The following is a 24,298-nucleotide window of genomic DNA, read 5'->3' on the forward strand; positions in this document are numbered from 1 at the left end:
CTGCAGATCATGAATTTCTAATGGTCATTATTGATGACAATATAGAGTTCAGACATGCCAACTTGATTTCAAAGTCCTCAATATTAGGCCCCAATTAACCTTTCTAATTAATTATTACTTCTTCATAATCCTAGTCGCTATTCCCTAAAAACTGTATTCTTGTTCCTCTTATATTCTGAAGTCCACCTGTTTTCTGGGCCTACCTTAAAACGACTTTGATTTTGTGAATATTTAGTGATTACCTACTCTGTATTAGGCACTGAGAGTACAGCAAAGAGTAAGAGAGACACGGTTTTTTACTACTGAAAACAACCACCAGGTGATGTGTTGGTAGGAAGGAGTGGTAGAACAGAAGAGGCTTAGCATTACAGAGAACCCAACAGAAACTTCTTTAAGGCAGAGAAAGCAAGTATAATGTCCCTGCGCTATGGATACAGTAGAAATATTCAGAGAAAAACAAAGATAGTAGGACTGAAGCTTAGAGAGTATCACTGGAGAGAGCATGATACCACATGATGTCAGAGGTAGATAAGGAAGAATTACACAGGAAATTGAAAGCTATAGTAATACAAAGCCACTGAATGACTTCAGGTAGAGAGGCATGATCTAGTTTTTTTAGTTTTAGAGACCACTGTAAGTGTTACATCTACAAAGGTAAAAATGGATATACAGAGACCATTTAGGAGACCACTTAAATTGTCTAAAAGAGATCTTTTCTACAGAAAAAGTTAGTAAAAGACCACAAAGGAATAACATTGACAGTGGTGGGGAAAATAAAAAATTCTACTTTGATTATGTTAAGTTTATGATATGGATAAAGAGATATGAAGTAGGCCACTGGAGAAAAAGGACAATAACTTTTAGAGTCATCAGCATATGTTGTTAAAACCATGGAATTAAATGAGATCATTTAGAGAATTAAAATAGAGAAGAAACAACACAGGAATAACATTTAATACTAGAGTTGGATACAGAAGCTAGGCAAAGGAGAATGAGAAATGAGTAATGTACAAAAGCCATGGAAAAAAAAAACGTGTCCGGGACTAAGTAGCTGTTTATGTATTGAATGCTGTTGATGGTATAAAAACTGTCATCACCCCAGAACAAGGCAACTTTACACACTGGGGTGGGTGGGGGGAGCAGTGGAATGAAGTTCAATTGGAATGGGTTGAAAAGACAGTGAAAAGCAAGGAAATGAGACAATGGCTCTTTGAAGAGTACTCATGTGAACAGGAGAAGAGAAATGGGATAACTGAAGAATGTAATGAGATCAAAGGAATCTAGAAAACACAGCATATTTGTGTGCTGGCTAAAAAATTAAAAAATGATTATCAACAGAGAGTTCATTGTGAAAGCTTTCTTGTCTCAGCTGAGAACAAAGTAAACTCAACACTTCGGACCTCACTGTACCCATTTTCCCTATAATACACCTGTGATTTTGTTGAGCTCGTGCAAAGAATTTGCTCTTTGAACATCTCTGTTACTTTCTAATGTGTGACCCTAAACAAGTTATTTCTCTAACCTCAGTCTACTTATCTGTAAAAGAGAAATAAAACCTATCTTATAAATACAAAAAATATAAAAAGGACTTAGCATACAGTAGGCAATCACTAAAGAGAAACATTTCCATGTGCTTGTTCTCAGCTAGAACAAAAGTAATTAAAGACCATTTCATATTCACTATAATAGAGATTTACCTATACTTTAATAATCATTCCATTCCACTAAAATGTAAAGATAAATGTTTTAAGTGTGAATTACCTCCATAGTTAATGCTAGAGTCTGGTGTGTTGGAGATATCTAGGAGTGACCCTATAGAAAGGGAATGCTCAGCTGATGGGCGCTTACGGGGAGGGAAAGAAGACAGGTCTGACTCTCTTGAAAGCTGAGCCAGTGTCTCTTTCAAACGACGTCTTTTGCGATTGCTGTTTGGAGTATTGAGAGAAAGCAGTGACACTGATTTCTTGAGCTCAGGTGTATTAGCCTGCAATCAAAAGCACAAAAGCTCAATTTCACTTCCATGACTCTTTACTGACACAACAACAAAAGAAAAACAGTTTTGGGGAGTCTGACAAAACCTGGATTTTGCACAATTTTACAACTATATACTCCGCCAGATAATTGAGAATCTTCATAAAACACAGCAGGCAGGGGACCACTGTAATTGCCTAACTGCTAGCATTTCCTTCTTTTTCTTCATAGCACTATCACCAGCAGTACATATTCATCTGTAAGCTTGTTTACTGTCTATTCCCCAGTTAGGATACAAACTCCCAGCAGGGAAGAACCATTCATATTTTGTTCACTGTATCCCTAGCATTTAGCACAGTGCTGAACATAGTGCTCTCCTATATTTGTCTGATAATAGTTGATTTTAAGAGTTCTTTCTCAGTATCTAAAACATATTTTTAAACTGTTAAGAACCTAACATTAAGAGTCTAAAAGAATACAATATAATACCTACCTGTTTAGATTTTATAGAAATACAGTAAATCCACACCTCATCTTCAATATTCTATTCAAAATTATTAAATCCCAAACTGAAGCAAATCTTCCCTTGGAGCCTGCTTCTATAGCTTTATGCCACATTTTCGTGAATGATACCACTTTTTACCAAGATCCAGGATGAAGGCTGGATTTTCCTTACCTACATTCTACTGCTACAATCATTTTTTTAGATGATTCCCCTTAATATTAAATCGGTCCCAATACTTAAGAAAATAAAATCTAGCCCTGGCTGGTGTAGCTTAGTGGATTGAATGCAGGCCTGTGAACCACGTGATCGCGGTTCGATCCCCAGTCAGGGCACATGCCTGGGTTGCAGGCCAGTTCCCAGCAGGGGACTCATGAGAGGCAACCATACATTGATATTTCTCTCCTTCTCTCCTTCCCTTCCCCTCTAAGGAAAAATAAATAAAATCTTTAAAAAAAACCTAAACCTCTACATCATTAAAAACTTCTTAATTCTGCCCACCTAGTAAGCTTTATCTGTTAAGCCTTGATTTCCACATTCTTTTCTAAAGCCATGCTAAACTACTTGCTACTTTAATATACTTTCAAGTTTTCATATGCACTCCCAACTACAGTCTAACTTGAATGTCTTTACCGGGTTAGTCTAGTAATTTGGCTCAATATTTATTGTTCATAATACCACTAGGTATAAGCAAAGAATGACATATATGAGATTAAAATAACATCAATACATTGAGTGTTTTCACCTAAGTATACACAGACTCCTAGCCCATATTGAATTGTTCTCAAACTCCTGACGTGATGTAAAAGATGACCTGTAGGCTAATTACACCATGTTCTCTCTGATTAGAAGAATGTCATCTTTATACAATCTGATTCACAGAACAAATGACTAAGGTACCAAAAATAGCATACCTTTTCATATAAATACATAGTTTCCCCAGCTCGGGCATCCATTTGAATGCTTCCCCAGAACCACTAGATGAGAAAAAGAACATTTTAATTAAGAAATCAACTTATCAGAAAGCCAACAGTAGTATTGTTAGAAAACCAATCTCATTTTAGAATTACTTGCCTCTTGCTTGACAACATAAAGTTTCTTAGAAGGTTCGAATGGAAGTTCTTTTACTATATTCTCTTCAACTATAAGGTGAGTGCACCTTTCATCCCCAAGCGGTAAGTATCTACCTCCTGAAGAAGAATGCATACAAACATAAATAAACCATACTATCTTCAAACCCAAATTTTTAAAGAGGCAAATTCACCAGGAAGTCATTAGGCAGGAGTGGGAATAAAACACATATATAAAACCTACCTTGCATTTCAGTCATTTCTTCCATATTAGTTTTTTCTTCATCTGAAAATCCAAGGAAACTTAAAATGCAATCTTGAAATGGAGGAACTTTAAATTCATTTCTAAAATCATCAACTGATGCACAGAAATCCCTAAAAACAAAACATATTCCTCTAAAACCAGTTAACTTAAATTCAACAAATTAGGCACGTCAATTTATAATTCTTAAGGTTTTAGCATAATCCACTTATTGAAAATATTTTCCATCTAGCCCTGAAATGTTAACAAAAATTTTATCATTTTTAACAACCAAAAAAAAAGAAGTTAAAAAAATTGATGTGCCCTTAGTCATCCTGAATTAACTTCTGACAAAACTTGATCGCAGGTAATCTTTACAAGATTCAAATTTCTGCTCTACATGAAATTTTATGTATATTCTAGGGGTTCTAGTTTTTTTTTTCTTTATAACTATCTGTACCATAGGATTTTTAAAAAGATTTTATTTACTTTTGGAGAGAAGGGAAACAAGGGAGAAAGAGAGGGAGAGAAACATCAATGTGTGGTTGCTACTTGCACACCCCTACTGGGGCCCTGACACACAACCCAAGCATGTGCCCTGACTGGGAATCGAACCAGTGATCCTTTGGTTCACAGGCCCATGCTCAATCCACTGAGCTACCCCAGCCAGAACTAGTGGTTCTAATTTTACCAAATCTTAAGTAACAAAGAAGTATAATAGCAAGGAATTATAAGGTTGGAAAGCTTATAAAGGTTATGAATTACAATCACCACTTAAAATGTAACCAGAAAAACATAAAATAAGAATAAAATACAATAAAATCCAAACATCCATATGCACTTACCTATTATTAAATTACCTAATAATTTTAGAATATTTATGATAATCAAAATTATTTCACAAGATGAAGTATAAAGATAACAGACATCTTTCAATTTTCAATATTTCCTGATTTTTTTATAACTTTGCCCTTCCTAGTTTTATTTCCTAAACTACCCAAAGACTGAATTAATTTTTTCTATATTATCTATGAATTTAGGGTTTGGATCATGAGGGTTTACCTCTACAAGACAGTATTTTTAATTCACATATTGAAATACTGAATTTTTTAACACTTACTGTTCATTTCGTCTTTCCCAAGCTTTATAAATCCATTCTGGCTTCATAATTGGAGTACCCAGGCTCACAGCAATCTAAAAATATAAACATTAATTACTAATAATTTTTACTTTAAATAACTGCATTCATGGAAGTTCTAAACAATTATATACATATTTTTTGCAGTTTTAGATTATTGTTCAACTGCTTTGTAACATAATATAAAAAAAATTAACAGAAAAAATGTGTCATTCATACAACTTAAGTTAAAATACCATATTTTGCCATGTATAATGTGCATCCCATGTGTTTGGCTCAAACTTTCAGGAAAAGAAAATCTTTCATTTTAATTTTTTTAATTCAATTTTTTGTATATATATAAAACTGCTTATCGTGTTCCAGGGTATTATTTTGCATACAGATATCATTATTGCTTTCTAGAATTACACTTTTAATACATAAGCATAAATAAAAGAATCAAAAACATTTATATAGATATGAAATTAATACTACCCATGAATAATGTCCATCCTTATTTTTCCCTCAGACACTCGGGCAAAAATGGGCACATTTTATGGAGTAAAATACAGTAACTTTAAAACAAGTTCCATGATATCCAAACCATTTCCTTATTTTTAATATATCTCTAAATTAAGGGCCCCTTTAGTATTATATTTCACTTCTACTTTCATGTTTACTTTCTTGAAAGAACATGAATACAGTAATACATGAATACCCTAATACAGCACTACAGAAGAAAATATCTAATTAAGTAACTAAAAACTTCAGTATGAATCAGAAAGTCTGAATCCCCAGGAATTCAACATTACACTAAAATTACCATTTACTACACAGAGAACACACTGGTGGAGCATGGAAACAGAGAGACAAATATTGTCTCTTCCTAAAATAGATGTTTAAGTATAATCTTAAACTAGGATTTTAATCCTAATAAAAGTAATACTTTCTCTTATTCTTTTAAATTTTTCACAAGTTAAATCTTAGAACCATTTTATAACATAGCTCTGCTCTGTTCCTAGAAAGACCACTTAGACAAGAGTAAAATATTTGCTCATCACTTCTCAACCCCCTCATTCACCAATGCTCATAGTAACCTTTGTTAATATTATTAATCTGCCTGAAATATTATCCATCTACCAAGCTCCAAACTCCTACTCATCTATAAAGACCTAACTCAAGTTCTACTGCCACCTTCAAACCCAAGACCACACTCCTATGATTTAAAATCTTTACTCTATGTGCACATAAAGCAAAAATTGAGTATCTGATCTTCAGTAAATTGTAGGAGAAATAGACAAGAGTGCTATTATTAAATGTATTCCCAAATGATGCTATTCTGAAATACACAAAAATATCCAAGTTTACCTACCCTGAATTTTTCTCCATGAGTACAATTTGCCACCAGATGTGTAACTTTTGAATTAAAGTCTTTTCGAATAACTCCACCCATGTGATGAACCAATGTCACCAATCTGACCTCAAAAGAAAAATTAAGCAACACCGACTTTATAGTTAATATAAACAAACTTTTAAACTATATTTACAATTCATTCAGCATTTACTGAACACTTTTGATTTATAAGATATGTATAGGGGATTTTAATAAAGGTATAAATTTTATGGTAAAAAATGAAAAGATTTGTTTGCATTATTGGCACAGGCAAAGTTATATATAGTGAAAAGCTAGTAAAGATGATAATAAAAAACTTAGTTAATTAAAACTGGCTTTCATACAGCCTAAGTATATTACCTTTTTTTAACACGAGGTTACATCACACCAAGATTCTTCCCACAAAACGAGAGTAATACTACGTTAGTTCCAACATAAAAAATTCCACAAATCAAAGAAGTTTTTATGAATTCTCTAGGATAATAAGAACTCTTTAAGGCTGAGCTTGTATCACAAAATATTGCAATGTGTAAGCAAAAACTTCAGATAATATGGTTGATAGGATACTGAACAAAAAGACAGTATAAAAAGACAGTTGTGAATGTTTCTGTTAATTCATATCCTAGCCATCCTAGGCAAAATATTTGTTTCTTTACAAGACTCTTCAGAATGTTTCTTCACAAAATTTAAAACATGGTATGATAATAGTAATTTCTCCTTTAAAACTTTAAAAATGCAACCATGATACATTATTAAAAAATGCCAATTTAAATTTATTTTGCTGGAAAAAATATTTTTTGAATAGAAGTTCTAAAGCACTTACTAATTCTTCTTTCTTCCTGAATCCAGTAAAGCACAGTACCAGATTCATCATGCTTGTACAATAGAGTGGACGACATGAAAATGGCAAAGGCTGCAGAATATAACAATTTTAAATCTGTGAATGTCTTTATAGTAGAAAGGAGAATATGTCATTCTCAACTCAACCATATTTTCCCTCTTGCCAATCAACTGTCACAATCCAAAGATTTACTTGCATTTTTCAACATGCAACAAAAAAGAGCAAAAAAAGAGATTGCTAGTCTTACAATAAAAAATTTCCCATAATTCTTAAATCATATTTAACGCACTTAATCTAAGCATACCTTGCAATTTACAAATTGAACATAAATATATTCAAACCTTTAGTTCTAAAATGTACTTTGTCGCATGCGAAGGTTTTATCAATAAGGAAAGATTTCTGACTTCAAGCACTATTGTAAATGCTTCCAATCAAAATTAAAACAGGTCAGATATTTATATATACTAGGGATATGACATATACTTGAACCAAATATGCTTCCAATTTTTGAACTTAAAAAATGGAGGTAATCAGTAAATAATTTAACCAATTTATATATATATATATATATGATTGAGAATATATAAATACATACTTAACTATTTAATATATGTGTATTTAATTACCACCATTATGCAAAAATATTTTTCTTAATTTTGGTCTTTAAAATTTTTATTTGGTTTCTGAGTTTTGACATTTCTCAAAACAGAGAAGATAATGTGCTTATTACTAGTTTCTGTAACAAAAACACAATGACTCAGCAATTTTAAATTAATAAGGCAAGTTTAAAAATAGCAAACCAAAGCAATAAAACCAAAGAATAGAAACTAACTTTACAACTCTGATATATTACAAATATAGTTTTTAATGTTTACCTTTCAAAGGTCTTTGATATTCACTACTGAAAATTACAATAGAAAGTATTAAAGGACTACATTATAGTAGCTACTACTATTCCTATTCTAAATATTCCATGCTCTGAACAATTCATGAAAATTTTCTGTTCATGAACTTCTACACATTCATTAATAAAAATTTAACCTTGAAAAGTCATAATGAACATATTTTTATTACCTTTCCTTTTTGTGCACAGTTTAATACAACAGGTGGTCCAATAACTCTAGAATCAGTCTTATACAACTCATTAAACACAGGATCCTGGAAGTCCATGACTATGAATACATTTTCAAATTCTGGAGAATCCAAACTTTCATATTCTTCCACTGATTCCATCTTTACAAAGGGCATTTTAATTTCCTTGATTTTTTCCATGTGGTTATAGAAATAAAATTTATATATAATAAGATTAATTCATAACTCTCTAAATAAGACCTAAAAATCAATTCAATATCAACATTTTTAATTTCTATTTTAGAAAACTTAAGTATTAAGTTATACTATAATAAGTACTAAACTTAATAGTGAGCAGCTATTTCTTTAATTGCTTATTTGTATTTTAATATACATATCTCCATCTACATTAAGATACTAAATTTTGAGGATTAATTATAATAATGGCATAAGCTTCTGGTTTAAGTCATTATAAATCTAGTGTGTATGTAAAATAAAAGTGTTAAATTTAAGTGCACACATTGTCATAGAAGGATGCATTAGAAACATACTGCTTTTCCTTCTGATCAAAAAAATGATGCCATACATACGGTTCCTTCTTGCACAAATTAACTGTCATCAGAAAAATAAAAAATTACTCTGGCACTTAATATCTACAAAGAGGATGTAGATTAACACAATCATTTCAGTATATACGAAGAAATGATGAGAAAGATGTGAAATACGTAGGTAGTTGCAGCTTGGCAAATAAATATATTTGGATATAAAAAGGCAAGTTACAGTTTACCACTTTATATAGTACATCTATGAAAAGGAATGTAGTTATTTCAGTGCCTGTATGACCCGTGTAAAAAGAGAACCACAAAAAATTCTAAATGGGTAAATTATTTGGGCTTTATTTGCTAGGTTCATGTGATGGGCTGGATTATGTACCCTCAAGATTCATGTTGATACTTTAATCCCCTATACCTTAGAATGTGACTGTATTTGACAGGGCCTTTCCAGAGGTAGTTAAGGTAAAATGAAGGCACATGGGTAGGTCCCTAATGCAATCTGACTGGTGTCCTTATAGGAAATTTGGACACACGACAGATAGCAGGGATGTGCATGGATAGAAGACCATGTGAAGAAACAGCAACAAAGAGGCAGCTACCTGCAAGCCAAGGAGAAAGGCCTCAATTTAACCCAAACCTGATGATATCCTGGACTTCTAACCTTAGGAACTGTGAGCAAATACACTTCTGTTGTTTAAGCCACCAGTGCGCTATATTTTGTTATGGCAGCTCTCACAAATTATTACAGCTGGTACAGAGAATTAGATATATTTCATATGCTGATTGTCAATCATTATAACTTATAATTTTGGAAACAAAGCAAGATTTTAAAATAAGTATAAAGTTAATGAGAAAAAAAGATAAAGAATTTAAAGAAAAGAATCATACAAGGTCTGTCCAGGAAAAGTCAGCCACTGTTAATATTATGGAACAGTTTGTGAAACATCAATGTAACCTGACAGCTAAGGCCAGTGGACTGGAGAGTATATGTGTGTACTTCATAGTACTGATAGTACTTCACAGTACTATAGTGGGGGTGGTGAGTGTATGTACTGTGTGGCCATTGCATTCAAAATGACTGAGTGAATAGAGCAATGAACCTGCATCAAATTTTGTGCTAAGCTTCCTTGGAAGCTACTCAGATGATTCAGAAGGCCACAGCTATGGGCAACTGGTGATTGGCAGCTACATCATGACAAAGTGCCCGCTCACGCACTGTCTTGTGCATGAGTGGGCACTTTGGTAAACCATTTGATGGTTTACCAATTTTTGGTAAACCGTCAAATCACCCAGGTGACTCGGTCCCCCTACAGCCCAGATTTGGCACCCCGTGACTTCTAGCTTTTCCGAAAACTAAGTCACCTTTCAAAGGGAAGAGATTTCAGACCATAGATGAGCTTCAGGAAAATACCAGGGGGCATCTGATAGCAATTGGGAGAACTGTACAAGGCCCTAAGGTGCCTACTTCAAAGGCATCATTGTCCTATGCACAATGTTGCTTGTACCTTGTATCTTTTTCAATAAATGTCTGTTTTGAATATTACACGGCTGGATACCTTCTGGACAGATCTCGTATCTTTGTAAATACACAATATGTCATTTAAAATTAACAATGCCAAATTACTTTATAAGGATTTCATTATTTGCAGTATATGCTATAATTCAGGGTCTCAGAAACACCCAAATTTTTAAAATAAATATAAAATTGTTTCTATTCATCTAGCTTCAGAGAGCATTATATACCTTGTGCCTAATTTAGATCCAATCACCATAAAATGGAATACAAGAATACAATCAAGGGAAGTGCAACATGCCACATGCAATGAAGTGCTTGACCTACCATATTAACAACACTTTTTATTAATTTTTCATCCGATTTTCCAGGACAACTTTCTTTTATTATTACAGGGACATCCATTATTTTAATAGTCTGTGGGAAAAAGACTTAAGTATGAGATTAAGAAAACTATAACATTATTTACGCACTGATGGAAGACGGCCTTTTAAAAAAATTAAAACTCTTACCTTTAAGGCTTCTACAAGTTCTTCTTGATTTCCAGCTTCTTGAACCAATATCACTCTTGTTTCAACCTGAGGCATTTCTTCTATTAAAATTAGAAATGTTTAAATATGTTTACCAGGAATTAACATCAAAATCAGTAGTTCCAAATCCCTTTTTTGGCTATATCTGGTATGTTTTTCATCTTTGAGATCATAACATTCTCTAAAATTAATATCACTTAATTCCCAGTTTATTAAAAAAAAGCTTGGCAACATATCATTTTAAGGAAGAGAAAATACGTGGTCCCAAAGTATACAAACATCAGCACAAAGGAAGCATGCACTACCTTGTATAGTTATCCTCTTCAACAATGCATGCAACTTGAGAAAAGGCCCATTTACATGGTGGAAAGGGAAGAAGTAGCTTTCACCTCACCAGACATAACTGACTATAATCTAGCTAACAATGTTACAGCTGGACTGCCTTCATATACAGAAAAAGCAATATCCAACAAGATGACAACTTCCTCTTCAAAGTTGGGAAGCATTAATCCAAACAATAAACAAAAATCTACATAGTGTAGATTCTGTCAGCAAATATTTACTAATATCTGTACTCTCGCCTAACAGTGTTACAGTTAAATCTTAAGAGTCTCTAGTCAGTACGTTTAGGATTAAAATACTGAGTTGGTGTTTTAAAGTACATTTACCTTCAACATATGAAGTAGGTCCAATAAATAAGTTTTCTTTACAAGTTTCGGTAACTTTAGAATCAAAAATGGAAGAGTCTGCTAAGTTTGAACTCCCAGAAGTGGATGTTAACACACTATTGTCAGCCATTTTTGTATCCTTCTAAATTGGCTAAAAAAAATAATAAATGTGAATAAAAATACATGAAGCACAATGATCATTGGGCAAACAAGTATTAGAGGTTCTTCTTTTGTACTAGAATTTATAAAAAGCATCATCATCTGTTTTTCTTAATATTGAACCAAAGAAAGTCACTCAACTTTTCTGAGCCGTAGTTTCCTCTTCTATAAAATAAAGACACTAACACCCAGCTCACAGAATACGGTAAAAATAATAGTCAAAAGTACTCAGAACATCACCTAACATATGAACACCCAAAAGGTACTTAAATACTATTTTACCTCCTTTCCCTACATCTTGCCCTCAACCAACCTATTTCTGCTGCTATATTCATTTATAATACTAACGTCCCCAAATAATCCCAGTCAAAAACTGGATCCATTCTAACTCTTCTGTCTACCTATTCACCTTCCTCAAAAATTCCTATCATTTCTGCCTCAAGTATCTCTGGAACTTGGCGCCTCTTCTTGAGGTGTAATGCCACAATGGCCACCTATCCAAAGAACAGCCTCAAACAACTTTCTCTAACAACAGTTTCTTCAGACATCACTCTGTACAGGAATTTCAGGGGCATGATCCTAAAAACAAATGTGACCACATCACTTCCCTGCTGAGAACTTCCACAAGCACTCCTCCCTGTGTGATCAAACCCAAATTCACCATGCAGTATACAGTTTGACCCTGGCTTAGCTGATTCGGTTATTCAGCCTCGTCTCCTCTAATTCCCCTGGTCTACATATGCTCCAGTCAACATATTTCTCAGCATTTCTAAAACAGAGATCATGATTTACTGCATACCTACTTGCATTTCATAGAGCTCAATTCTCCACCTATCATGTCCTTCCACTCCCAAACCAACACTTTTGATTCGTCCTCTATGGATTTAACTACTCATGTATAATTAAATGGACTGTCCCCTTATCTGTATTTTCATACCATACAAATGTCTCTCCTATAAAAAAATTAACAAGAAAATTATGCATGGGTTAGTGCCAATATGACTCTGGACTATGAAAAAAAGTTTTTTTTAGATTTCTGAGACTCAGGAATTAAAAACTTGGGCAAGCAGGAAAAAAAGGAAAAGTTGAACAGATTTTCATAAATTCAAATGGGGAGTTAAGTAAATGTATTATCTTGAAGTAAATTCCCAGCATATTATCTGGAGGTACATGTCTGATCTCTCCTACTTTTTCAGATTAATAAAATATACAAAGTATTCCCACCAGATTCTTGACCAAGTGATTGTTTATCTGTATGCTATGGAGAAACAATGAGGTATCACTAGCACATTTCTGGATGGTGATGCTAAGCAGTGTGAAGACGTGGGACACTAATAACAAGAGTCCTAAGCACAAGTGTTAGGTACACATTAATAAGTCAGACAACTCAACTCCCTGACTCAGCTCTGCACTTAAGAGGTTAAGCAACAGTTTCCACATTAGTGAAAAAGTAATAAAACTCAAATCCAGTTGTGATGAAACCTGAACACATGAAGTCTTAAAATGAGTGACAATTATTAATTATCTTACAATACTCACAATGTGGAGATTTCTTATGGTCTTCACCAAATATCCACATCAATTCTTATTCTGAAGCTCTCTAAAAGAGTGCTCCAATAGTTGTTAATAAGAGTCTTAGAATCCATGATAAATTCTATTTAGTCCTTTTTTTTTTTTAAGTCTCTAACACAATTGTTTTCAGTGGGGTTGAGGGGGCGCTCTAAAGAGACTTTCATTCAAAGTCACTTCAAAAAAAAGTTAAGAGGTGAACTAACCTGCTTTAGGAACATTCTTAAAAAAAACTTGACTAAATATACTACCTCTTCTCATCACAGATAAACCTGTCATTTAAATAAATATTTACTTTTGGTTTCTTTTTTTAGTGAAGTATCTTTCAGGGTAGAGGAGCTCAATGCAATACTGGATATGTTGGAGGTGTTACTGACAACAGTAACAATATTTACAACATTATAGGACGCCATGATTAAACTGCAGAGTAGTTTATTTAACCCTTAATAGGCAGTAGACATTATTCTAAACCTTTTGCTTGTACGTATTTAATCTCTGCAACGATCCTAAAATGCAAGTACTATATTATGTCCAGCTGATAAAGAAACCTAGAACAAAGAGGTTGAGTAACTTTCCCCAGGTCACAGTAGTGGTAAACCGGGATTCAAGTCCGAACTGATCCCAGAGGCTGCGCTTTTATCCACCAAGCCATGCGTATCTGTCCCCAAGAGGAAGAGCTGGCGTTTCGTGGCAAAACTACACTGCCCACAGAGAAGGCGCCAAGAAGAATCCGGGAGCGAAACCACTACGTCCTCCGCGATAAGCCCACAAAGGGCGCAGCGGCTGGTCCCCACAGCCGCAGAGGACAGTGTGGTTTGCCAAGAACCCCTTCCCAACGCCAACCCTTCACCCGGAGACTCTTCTAGAAAAATTATCTAACCAGGTGAGTGATGAAGATGCACAGCAACCTAGCCGACTTCGGGCTCCCGCTCCGCGGCCCCGCCCGGGTGCTGGGGGTGTAGTAGGCAGTTCCCGGAGCCGTGAAGTCTGGGCCGGGGTGCTCCGGGATTCGCGGTCACAGGGGTGGGCTGTCGGACCTAAGCAAAGGCGCCCGCGGCCGCCGGGACCCTAGCCCACCCTCTCCTCCCCCACCCCGCCCCCCGACCCACAGCGTCCTCACCACTCTCAAAAACGCCCTGGAATGCCACCTCTTCAAGCTCCGATTCCTCTCACCGTTACCACCATTCCTCGCCGGAGGTGGCCACGGGCAATTCAAAAAGTATGCCACCCTCTCTAAAAGCCATGCCGATTGGCGCGTGATGTCAACCTCCTTTCCATTGGCTGGAGTCTCCAGAGGGGCGGTGATTGGTCTCTGCTTCCCGCCCAGTGATTGGTTGTACGTGTGTTTCAAATTAACCAACGGCTCGGACGTCGGGACGCTAGAAGTTTGTAGAGGAGTCCCCGGATGTGGCCAGAAGGTGGCGGTCGTTTCTCCCCGGCTTCTCCTCTTGGAGAAGCAGGTGTGTCTGTGGCTACCGCTTGTTTACTCTGTAAATATACCGTTTCCTGGGGAAGATTTGAGCGGATTCACCTCTCCTCTCTACCTTTTTTTTTTAAAGCGCTACCAAATCCTCTGAACGAAATCAGTGCCTCCATGATGCTGTTTTTTCCCCGATTGCTGAGATCTCTTAAGATTTTTTTTTGCCGAATGCTTTGTGTTAGCAATTGGGCTTAAAGGTGGTGTAGCTGAGCCGAGGGCATATCCGGGGCTCTGCAGACAGACTTTTAATCAGAAGTTCGCTTGTTTAAATCCTGATGTACGGAAGGCACTGGGCTCTGATCTAGGAAAATTCGTGGATGATTAAAATAAGTTCTTAGTATTTCTCGGGCTTTTTAAAAATATATAAGTTTATTTGAATGAACGTAAAAATATGTCAGGGCATTCTATAATTTCCTGGAAACAAAGTAAATTGCTTCCTGATATCCTCCCCCTTCCCCACTGTGAGATCTTTTTGTTACATTCCTCTGAAGTCTAGCCAAGAATTTATCATTTTCCTGTAATAACTATTGTTATTATGAAACAATCTTAGTTTTCTTCCTTCTCTAAATATAATACCCTATATAATTACCATCTCTTAAGAAAAGTACGCCTTCCCCAGGTGAGTTTGCCGACTTGCCACCTAATCGGCTGATTTACCTGAAGGAGGAAAGAGGAATCTGTAGCTAGAATCTTAAATCCTATTGAGAAAGGCAAAACTTGTACTTTGAAATGGAATTCCTCTGAATTTCTCAAACAGGTCGTGGAGGGGTTACAAATTTTTCTGATTTTGTCAGGCCACCTTAAAATGCCTGAAAAATGAGCGAAGCAGTCTGGTAATTATTGATTTCCGTGTTTATAATTGAAGAATAGTTGCAGTCAGCGATTCATTATAATCCTGTGATAACCGTTAGGACGAAAGAAAAGAAAACCAGGCATTGAAAGTTCACTTTGGAATGCGCTTGCACAGTTGAACTAGGGTGTGCCCAGCATTCCAAAAATTCTCATCTCTGAACCCACACCCTCGCAAGGAGAGAACGGCCTCACTCTCAGTCGGGTTAGCCCGGCTTTGCACTCAAACCTAACAACGGATCGTGTGGTAGCGCCGCACAAACTGTACACGGCTGGCCTAACAAAAGTTACACTTGGCTCCTCTAAAGAGATGTGTGGCAGTTTGACTACCAAACAGGCAATACAGTCTTATAACATTCCCAAGCCATGATTTAACATTCTCAAGGGAATGAGTTGACCTTTCTGTGTCTCCCTCTGTCTTTTTAAAATATGGCATGTTTCTACTTAACTCATATTGTTGCGAGGATTAGAAGACTCAGTGCGTGTGATTAAAACACATTCTGGCATACAATGAGCATTCGATTGATATTATCACTACTGTTATCTCAGCCGAAGCCCTGTAACCTCTGGCTTCTCACCCCGGGCCACTGGAACTATGGCGAGCGACTCTGCTTCCGTTCCCTTCGTTTCACCAGTACCCCAGCCACAAATGCCACCCCCACCAGACCACGCTTGGTGCAAAGAAGACTTCCATTGCGTTGTTTTCCTCCCAGAAGGAGGACAGTCCTTCTACATGAAATCTAATCTTCCTCTTCTCTCTAAGGGAAATCATGCTGGACTCAAGCCATCTGCTCTCATCTAGAAGACATGGCTGTTGTGCTGCTGCCCTTGGCCAGGCTTCTGTCCCTTTCCAAGGCAGGCCCTCGCTAAGATTCCTTATGCTCCAGGATTCATATGTCAAGGGGACAAAACTGTTTAAAGTATAAGCTAGCTACCTACATAGATAAATTAAACCGAGAAGTTCCTTGAAAGAATAAATCATTAAAAAATTATTGTGTGTCATCCACATCTCCTAAGATGCTGAATAGCGAGTTTCAAACAAACAAAAAAACCACCAAAGGAATTGAACTGAATTTAAGTACTTAGTATATTAAAATGTCTGACATATTTTCCCCAAGCAATAAATAATTTCTGGAGTGGGGAAAAATGAAATGGAGAAGATTAAATTACTGAGATTATTCCCTTGGAGGATCAATTTACGCACCTCAGGCTTCTGAGTGACGCTCTAGATGGTCCTCCCTAAGCATCCTCTGACACTTGCCCCTCTTCCACTTTATTCCCTCCTCTTTATTCATAGTTTCTTTCTTTCCCTCTATCCCTCCCCACTCTATCTCCATCTTATTTTTTTCATCTCTACTCCTTCTAGGCAGCAGAAAATGGGAAATTGGAAAAGTCAGTTTTGGGTTATGGACTATTTTTCTCCACCCAGCCTCATTCACAAGTGTGCATACTGCCCATGTCATCACTCTTCAAGTCAGCATGAAACAGATTTCTCACATTTTTCTAGTTACATCAAATCTACTAATAAAAGCTAATATATCTGAAAAATTATTAAATATGTTGCAATGAATGGATATTGTTTTTGTTTTTATTACCTAAAGTTGTGATAAAATATATTATAGTTGTCTGACATTATTTCTAAATGTGAAATGTTATGTTATCAACCTATAATCTTATCTATTTAATAATAAATTTATATGTCTCGGCTCTTTTGGGGTAGATCAGTTGCTTAGAGTGTCATCTGGATAACTCAAGGTTGTGGGTTTGATTTCCTAGTCAAGGCAAATACAAGTATCAACCAATGAATATATAAATAAGTGGAGCAACAAATTGGGTTTTTTCCTCTCTCTCTCCCCCTTCCTTTTTCTCTCTAAATTAATAAAAATAAATAAATAAATAAAAGTTAAATGTCTTGTTGTAGGATTAAATGTTTTACTGGAACTAAATATTAACACTGTAATGTCACATAGATCTCAAATAATTGTTTCTCACCTGTCAGCATCCTTAACCACTCAAGGAATTTATGACGCACGTAACTATATGTAATGCCCCATTATGTACAGATACAAAGATTCGTCCCTCTAAGAACTTATCACTTGAGATTTTTATTTTAAAATGAATAACTATAGAATTCTATTCTATCTTGGAATTATTAACATGTTCCAATTAAAATGTCATATATCCAAGTTGCTTATAATACAGCATCTTCTAACCTGTCATCTCTGCCTGAAAAACAAGCTTGAGAAATTATAATCACTTTGAGCCATAGGACGCTATTTTATACACCTCGATAGCCAGTAATTATTATATGAATCATTGCTTTATTCATATGAATCAAAAGGCTATAAATCACTGGACATAGATTTGCAAGACTGTGCAGATTTAGCACTTAAATTTTTTCACAAATAGAATTAACTTTCCTTGATGGAGCGAGAGGTTTCCAAATACGATGAGACCATTACTTCAAATTATATAATTTGATTAATAAAATTTTAGATGTGGGAAAAAATCTCAGTTCGTTAGTCTCATTCTTTATTTTACAGATGAATTTTACCAAGGCTAGCAATCGAGAGGTTATATACCTTTACCAAGGTCAGTAACTGGTTAGTGGCAAAACCAACATCAAAGTTTTATTTCTATTAACTTATTCTGTCTTTTTATTGAAGATAATTATACTTTTCATTTTATAATATACATTATATTTATTCATAATGCTCATATTTTTCACCTTTGAAAATGTTAAGATGCTTTCAGCTCCATTAGAGATCTGTCGGTCTTGTTCACCATTGTATTTCCAGCACCCAGCAATAGTTCCTGATATATATAAAGTACAGTCTCCAAAGTTGCATGAATAGCATTGCAATTAATCTGCGAGAATCCATATCTCCTTCTAATCCATTCTCCAGCCTGCATTCAGAGTGACATTATACAAATCTGAAGTCATCATGTCATCATCCCCATGGTCTGACCTCTACCTGCATTTCCAGCTTCATCTTACACCACGTTCACTTTTTTCCTCTGGAGTTTTCTACCAGTCTTCCTTGTTAAGGATTTTTGCACCTGCTCTTCTCTCTATCAGCCCCTATAATCCTTATTTCTTTAACCTACTGTAGATAACTTCTATTCATCTTTTAGCTTTTGCTCAGTTACCACTCCTCGGTAGGTCTCCCCTAACTAACCATATCATCAGAATTCCCATTACACGATTGGGAATACCCAGCACCATGAGTATTTCTTTTGTAGTACTTGTCAAAGGTGTGATTATTAAATTAATATTTGTCTACTCCACTACCCAAGCTACTTGAAGGTAGGGAAAACATCCTTTTACCCACCATTTCATCCATTGTGCCTAGCACATAGAAAGCACTTGATTAAATTATTTTTGGAATACAAGTGAATAAATTAATGGATGAGTAAAAGTTGTTATTATAATCAGTGATGTTTTTTTCCAAAGATTCTAAAGAAAGTTTCTATTATTTTTATTTCTTTCTAACCCATAAAATGGGTTAGAAAAAAATCATTTTTATGATTTTTTCAATAAAAGATTAAGTGGCACATTTCCAAAATTAATAAATTTACAACAAGGATGAAATAATTGCATCTTTAACATTTGCATAAATTATCCAAGAATTGAATGATTCTTGTATCATAGCTAATCAAGCTATAAGTGGAAGAACAGTAATGTCACTGGTACTAAACAGATTCAGTTAAGACTTGCCATTGTTTATGAACATAATAAATTATCCCTATCAAAACTTCATTTTTCTTGGAGCTCAGTGGATTGAGTGTGGGCCTGTGAAGTAAAGGATTGCGGTTCGATTCCCAGTCAGGGCACATGCCTGGGTTGCAGGCCAGTTCCCAGTGGGGGACACATGAGAGGCAACCACACATTGATATTTCTCTCCCTCTCTTCTTTCCTTCCCCTCTCTCTGAAAATAAATAAATAAAATATTAAAAATTTTTCACTTTTCTTACAGTTTACACAGTCATATATTATTCACTGGCACCCATAAATTGCTTCTTCCACACTAACAACTGACTTGCAAATATCTGGGATATCCCAAAGTTATACTGTCTGCTGTTTTAGTTTTGATGGCAATTCCATCTTTGTAGAGTAGTATTTGCTATGACAACAGTTTGAATACTTTTCTTGTTCTTAGCCATATTTGTATTGCTGCTGTTTAAATGAATGAGAAAATGTAATTGCTAGTTCAGTTGACATAAAAATGGAACCCAGGTCATCAGAAACGTATGGATAGTTGACCTCCATTGTCTGCCCATTCGACAAAAGCAGATTCACTGTAGATTTAATAATGAAGGAAAAATTACATGTAAGAAATAATAAAAATGCATTGAGGAAGATATTTAGAAAGTGAGATGTAGTGTTGCAAATGACATTCAATTGTGTAGTGCAACTCTGTATAAATCCTGTACATAGAAACAATTATCTGTAAAGAAATATACAAAGTGTTCTTAGTGTTTTTATCTATGCAGTAATATTGGGGGAGATTATTTCTCCCTTTTCTTTACATTTTTGGAGTACTTTTCAAATCTTCTATCATGAATATTTTGGTGGACAATTGTTGTGTCCCTGGCTGTTGAATTTTTAACACTTCCTTCCTAATAATAGTGTGATTTCACTTTTGAGGAATCCATCATTGAATATTGTCATGCATCCCAGCTCCTGGGGTCCACAGCATTATGGATGAGACAAGACAAATTCACACGGACTACCAAGTCTTGTGGAGAAAAAGGAACGGCATGGTTTCTCCCTCAAGGGGAAAGCGCCTTGGCCTGCACCCTAACAAGGTGAATTGAATTGGGTTCAGTTTGCACAGGAATACAGGGTGTTTACATAAAGCTCATCAGTCCTTGTCAGGCAGAAATTATTAAACAATAGACAACATTCAAAGAACTCTGAGGGTTTATTCTGAGTCAAGGTCAGATAGTTAAACAGCTGTAAGACTTTGGGGAATAAACTCACTTCCTGCTTGGATCCTTATTATTTAAACTGAGGGTATTAGCAAAGTAGGTTTCACAGGATTTTATGCATTCTTTCTTAGGCCTGATCGCCCTAGGGAACCCACCCTTTCCAGCACAGGGCTGCACCCACCACCAGCATTGTTCCAGGCTTCAGGTAGTATTTCAGGCTTAAATCAGGCAGGGGAAGTAAGGCAGCCAAGAGATCAGGAGACTTCTTGCAGACAGAAGGAGGACTCAGGCTATGTCAAAGCCAAGGGGTGAGGATCCATCACCCCCTTTTTCTATAGCTCCCGAAGTCCTTCCCTGAGGTCCCCTTCTCAACCATGCCCTTCCCTCTTTTGAGGAATCTTACCCATCATTGTCTAACCAGTCATCTGCCTGGGCCAAGCAGGGTGAAGAGAAATGGGGAAGAGGTGGTGCCCCTACCAGGAAGATAAGCTTTGTCTCCTAAATGGCTTATGGTCCCACGGTCCTTTACTCAGCCTTAGCCACGGGGGATTACAGCTTCTGAAACCTGTAGGGCATTTCCCAACAGAATATGGTTTTAGTGAGAGATAATGCTTCCATGTTACCATAGATCTGAATGGGGCCACATCATCCTCCTATGATTAAAGCTCAGCCAATCATATGCTCTCTCATAGGACTTTGAATTTTTAGTAAATGCTAAAGATATGGAAATGGGTAAGGATCATATGCATTTCCCATAGCAACTATAGCATGAAGACCAGATTCTTTGGGTCCAATAATTAATTGTTGCTGGTGTTTCCACTGCCTGTGCTTCTGGAGCTCTTTAGCTCCTGCCCATTTACCAAGGCTGATCCTCCAAGTGATTCTGTGAATTTGTAAAACAAATTATTTTCCTTAAAGATAGAATTGATTTCTACTGCTTATGACCAAGAATGCCAAGATGTGTTGGTTTTACAAATCCAAATCTTGTTGGCTCTACCTTCAACATATATCCAGAATGAGACTAGTTTCTATCCCCTCCATTATCATTTTCTAGGCTACCTTTAACCCTCATGTGAATTACTATAAAACCTCATAGCTCAATTCCCCAATATTATCCTTAATTACTTACCATCTATTCTAAACAACACCAAAAAAAACTTGAGTATTCCTTTTAAAACTTAAGTCAGATTATGTCACTTTGCTCAAAACCCTTTTCTTCCATACTAAATGGCTTCCCATTTCTTCCATACTAAAGCCAATGTTCTCACAAAAGTTTTCATGGCCCCACACAATTCTCACTGGCATCATCACCTTCAGTAGGCCTCCCCTTCACACCTTTACTCACCTCTAGCCATATTAGCCTGTTTGCTGTTCCTCAATCATGGGAGATATGCCCCTAATTTACATTGTTTCCTCTGCTTTTATGTTCTTCCCTCATATGTGCATGACTTTGCCCTCTCCTTCAATTCTAACTCACAAAAATTGCAGCCCTTCCTCGAGTATTCCTGATCCCATTTGCCTTGGAAACATATTATGTATTTACTTATTATGTTACTGTTCATTCTCTGTCTCTCCACCCTAGAATGTGAGCTCCATGAAAGTAGTGAGTTTTGTCTGTGTTATTCCTGGTATATTTCCAATGACCATGTCAGTACCTGCCATGTAATAGGTACTCAAAATCTTTTCAAAAGAAAGAAAAGAATAAAAAATAAAGAGGAGGAAGAAAAACTTTTAGAACTGAGCTGAACTGAGAGGTCCTGATTTGTCTTTAGAAACCCTGAAGAAATTTAAGTTCCTCTAAAACACACGCCCACTAAAAATTATTAGAATGGTAAGAATTTAAAATAAAAACAGTAAGTATCTAGTTCTGGAAAGAATGTAGAGCAACAGGATCTCTCAGTCATTGCCAGTGTAGATATTTCTTACAACGTTAAACATACAATTGGCTTAAGATCCAGCAACTCACCCTGGCTGGTGTAGCTCAGTGGATTGAGCGCAGGCCTGCAAACCACACGATCGTGGTTCGATTCCCAGTCAGGGCACATGCCTGGGTTGCAGGCCAGTTCCCAGCAGGGGACACACGAGAGGCAACCATACATTGATATTTCTCTCCCTCTCTCCTTCCCTTCCCCTGTAAAGATAAATAATTTTTTTAAAAAATCTAAAAAAAAAGAGATCCAGTAATTCCATTCTTATATATGAGACTCCTTGAGGAAATTTTATTCATAATTGCTAAAATTCAAAAGAACCCAAATGTGTATCACTAGTGAGTGGAGAAACAAATAGTGGTACATCCAAAATATGGAAAGCTAGGAGCAATTTACATGCAACAAGATGGATGACTCTCAGAAGCACTATGTTAAAGGAAAGAAACCAAAACACAAAATGCCACATTTACTACAAAATAGTACAAGAAAATTTTTGGAGATGATGAAAGTAATGTCTTGATTATGATAGTAGTTAAAACAAATGTATGCCTTTGTCAAAACTCATGACTTTCACTATATGTAAATATACCTCAGTAGACAAAACTTTAAAAAGCCAAATAAACAAATACAAAATGGACAAAATATTTTAACAGACATTTCACAAAGGAATACAAACTCATGGCCAATAAGCACATAAGAAATGCTCAATGTCATTAGTCATCAGGGAAATGTAAATGAACACCAAAATTGGATAAAAATCTACCCTCACTAGAATGGCTAAAATTAAAATGATGGATAGTACCAAATGTTGGAGAAGATGTGAGAAAATCAGAACCTTTACTGTTGATGAATAAAAAACCCCACAAACACTTTAGGAAAACAGATCTGGCAGTTTCTTGTAAGACTAAGTATATACCCACCTATAACATTAATACCCAAGAAAAATCAATACATATGACCACAAAAACATTTGTATAAGAATGTTCATAGAGTTATGTGCACAATACCCCCAAACTGGAAACAGCCCAGATGTCCATCAATCAGAGAATATATGAACAAAACCATAGCATATTCTTACAATAAAATAGGACTCAGCAAGAAAGAGGAATGGATCACTGATTTCCACAACAATGTACATGACTCTCAAAAACATTTTGCTGTATTGGAGGAAAAACCTCACACAGAAGAGTAAGACTATTTATTTATATAAGATTCTAGAACAGCCAAATCTAATCTACAATGGAAACACCAGAACAGTGGCCGTCTCTTGGGGGGATACAAATAAGGAATAAATAAGAAGCCATGATGGCAATCACAATATTCTGTATCTTATTTTTATTTGTTTATTTTTAGAGTGAGAGGAAGGGAAGGAGAAAGAAAGGGAGAGAAACAGCAATGTGTGGTTGCTTCTCACACGCCCCGTGCTGGGGACCTGTTCTGCAACCCAGGCATGTGTCCTGACTGAGAATCAAACCAGCCACCCTTTGGGTTGCAGACCAGCACTCAATCCACTGTGCCACACCAGCCAGGGCCAATATTCTGTATTTTGATAGCAGTTTGAGTTATACAGATATGAGCATTTGTCAGAACAGAAGATCTGTGCCTTTTATTCCAAAGTTTTGTTTGGAAAGTTTACATTAAAAGTAAAAGTAAACAAATATTAGACTTTGGTAATAATATGCATGTTGAAGTACTTAAAGTAAATTATACAGATGTCTGTAATTTACTTTAAAATGTGTAAAAAAATAGATGACTGATAGCTAGATATATGATACAACCAGAAATAGTAAAATATTCATGGTATAATCTAGATGGCCTGTAAATAGAGGTTTTCTATTAAATTATTTTGACTTAGCTGTTTGAAAATTTTGATAACTATTGGGAAAGTTCAATAAAATTTAATTTTAAAG

At 35.8% G+C, this 24,298-nt stretch overlaps 1 protein-coding gene across 4 annotated transcripts in view; it reads right to left on the bottom strand.

Moving 5' to 3' along the window:
• Positions 1-14,461, bottom strand: part of ECT2 (epithelial cell transforming 2) — a 53,732-nt gene extending 39,271 nt beyond the window's left edge. Inside the window, exons 1-12 of one of the 4 annotated variants that reach the window (XM_037046508.1) lie at positions 14,320-14,435; positions 11,472-11,622; positions 10,786-10,865; positions 10,601-10,690; positions 8,210-8,392; positions 7,118-7,207; positions 6,274-6,381; positions 4,905-4,978; positions 3,788-3,918; positions 3,548-3,663; positions 3,388-3,450; positions 1,762-1,984 (exon numbers count right to left, since the gene is read on the bottom strand). In XM_037046508.1, the coding sequence (XP_036902403.1) occupies positions 1,762-1,984; positions 3,388-3,450; positions 3,548-3,663; positions 3,788-3,918; positions 4,905-4,978; positions 6,274-6,381; positions 7,118-7,207; positions 8,210-8,392; positions 10,601-10,690; positions 10,786-10,865; positions 11,472-11,601 (1,288 nt within the window). In that variant the 5' untranslated portion in view covers positions 11,602-11,622; positions 14,320-14,435. Of the gene's footprint in view, positions 1-1,761; positions 1,985-3,387; positions 3,451-3,547; positions 3,664-3,787; positions 3,919-4,904; positions 4,979-6,273; positions 6,382-7,117; positions 7,208-8,209; positions 8,393-10,600; positions 10,691-10,785; positions 10,866-11,471; positions 11,623-13,169; positions 13,387-14,319 lie in introns of those variants that run through there. The other 3 variants (XM_037046507.1, XM_037046506.1, XM_037046509.1) reach the window with 3 other exon arrangements.
• Positions 14,462-24,298: the final 9,837 nt, after the last annotated feature.

Source organism: Sturnira hondurensis, unplaced genomic scaffold, assembly GCF_014824575.4.
Source record: "Sturnira hondurensis isolate 20B ecotype Veracruz unplaced genomic scaffold, ASM1482457v3 Scaffold0005279, whole genome shotgun sequence".
Taxonomy (NCBI): domain Eukaryota; kingdom Metazoa; phylum Chordata; class Mammalia; order Chiroptera; family Phyllostomidae; genus Sturnira; species Sturnira hondurensis.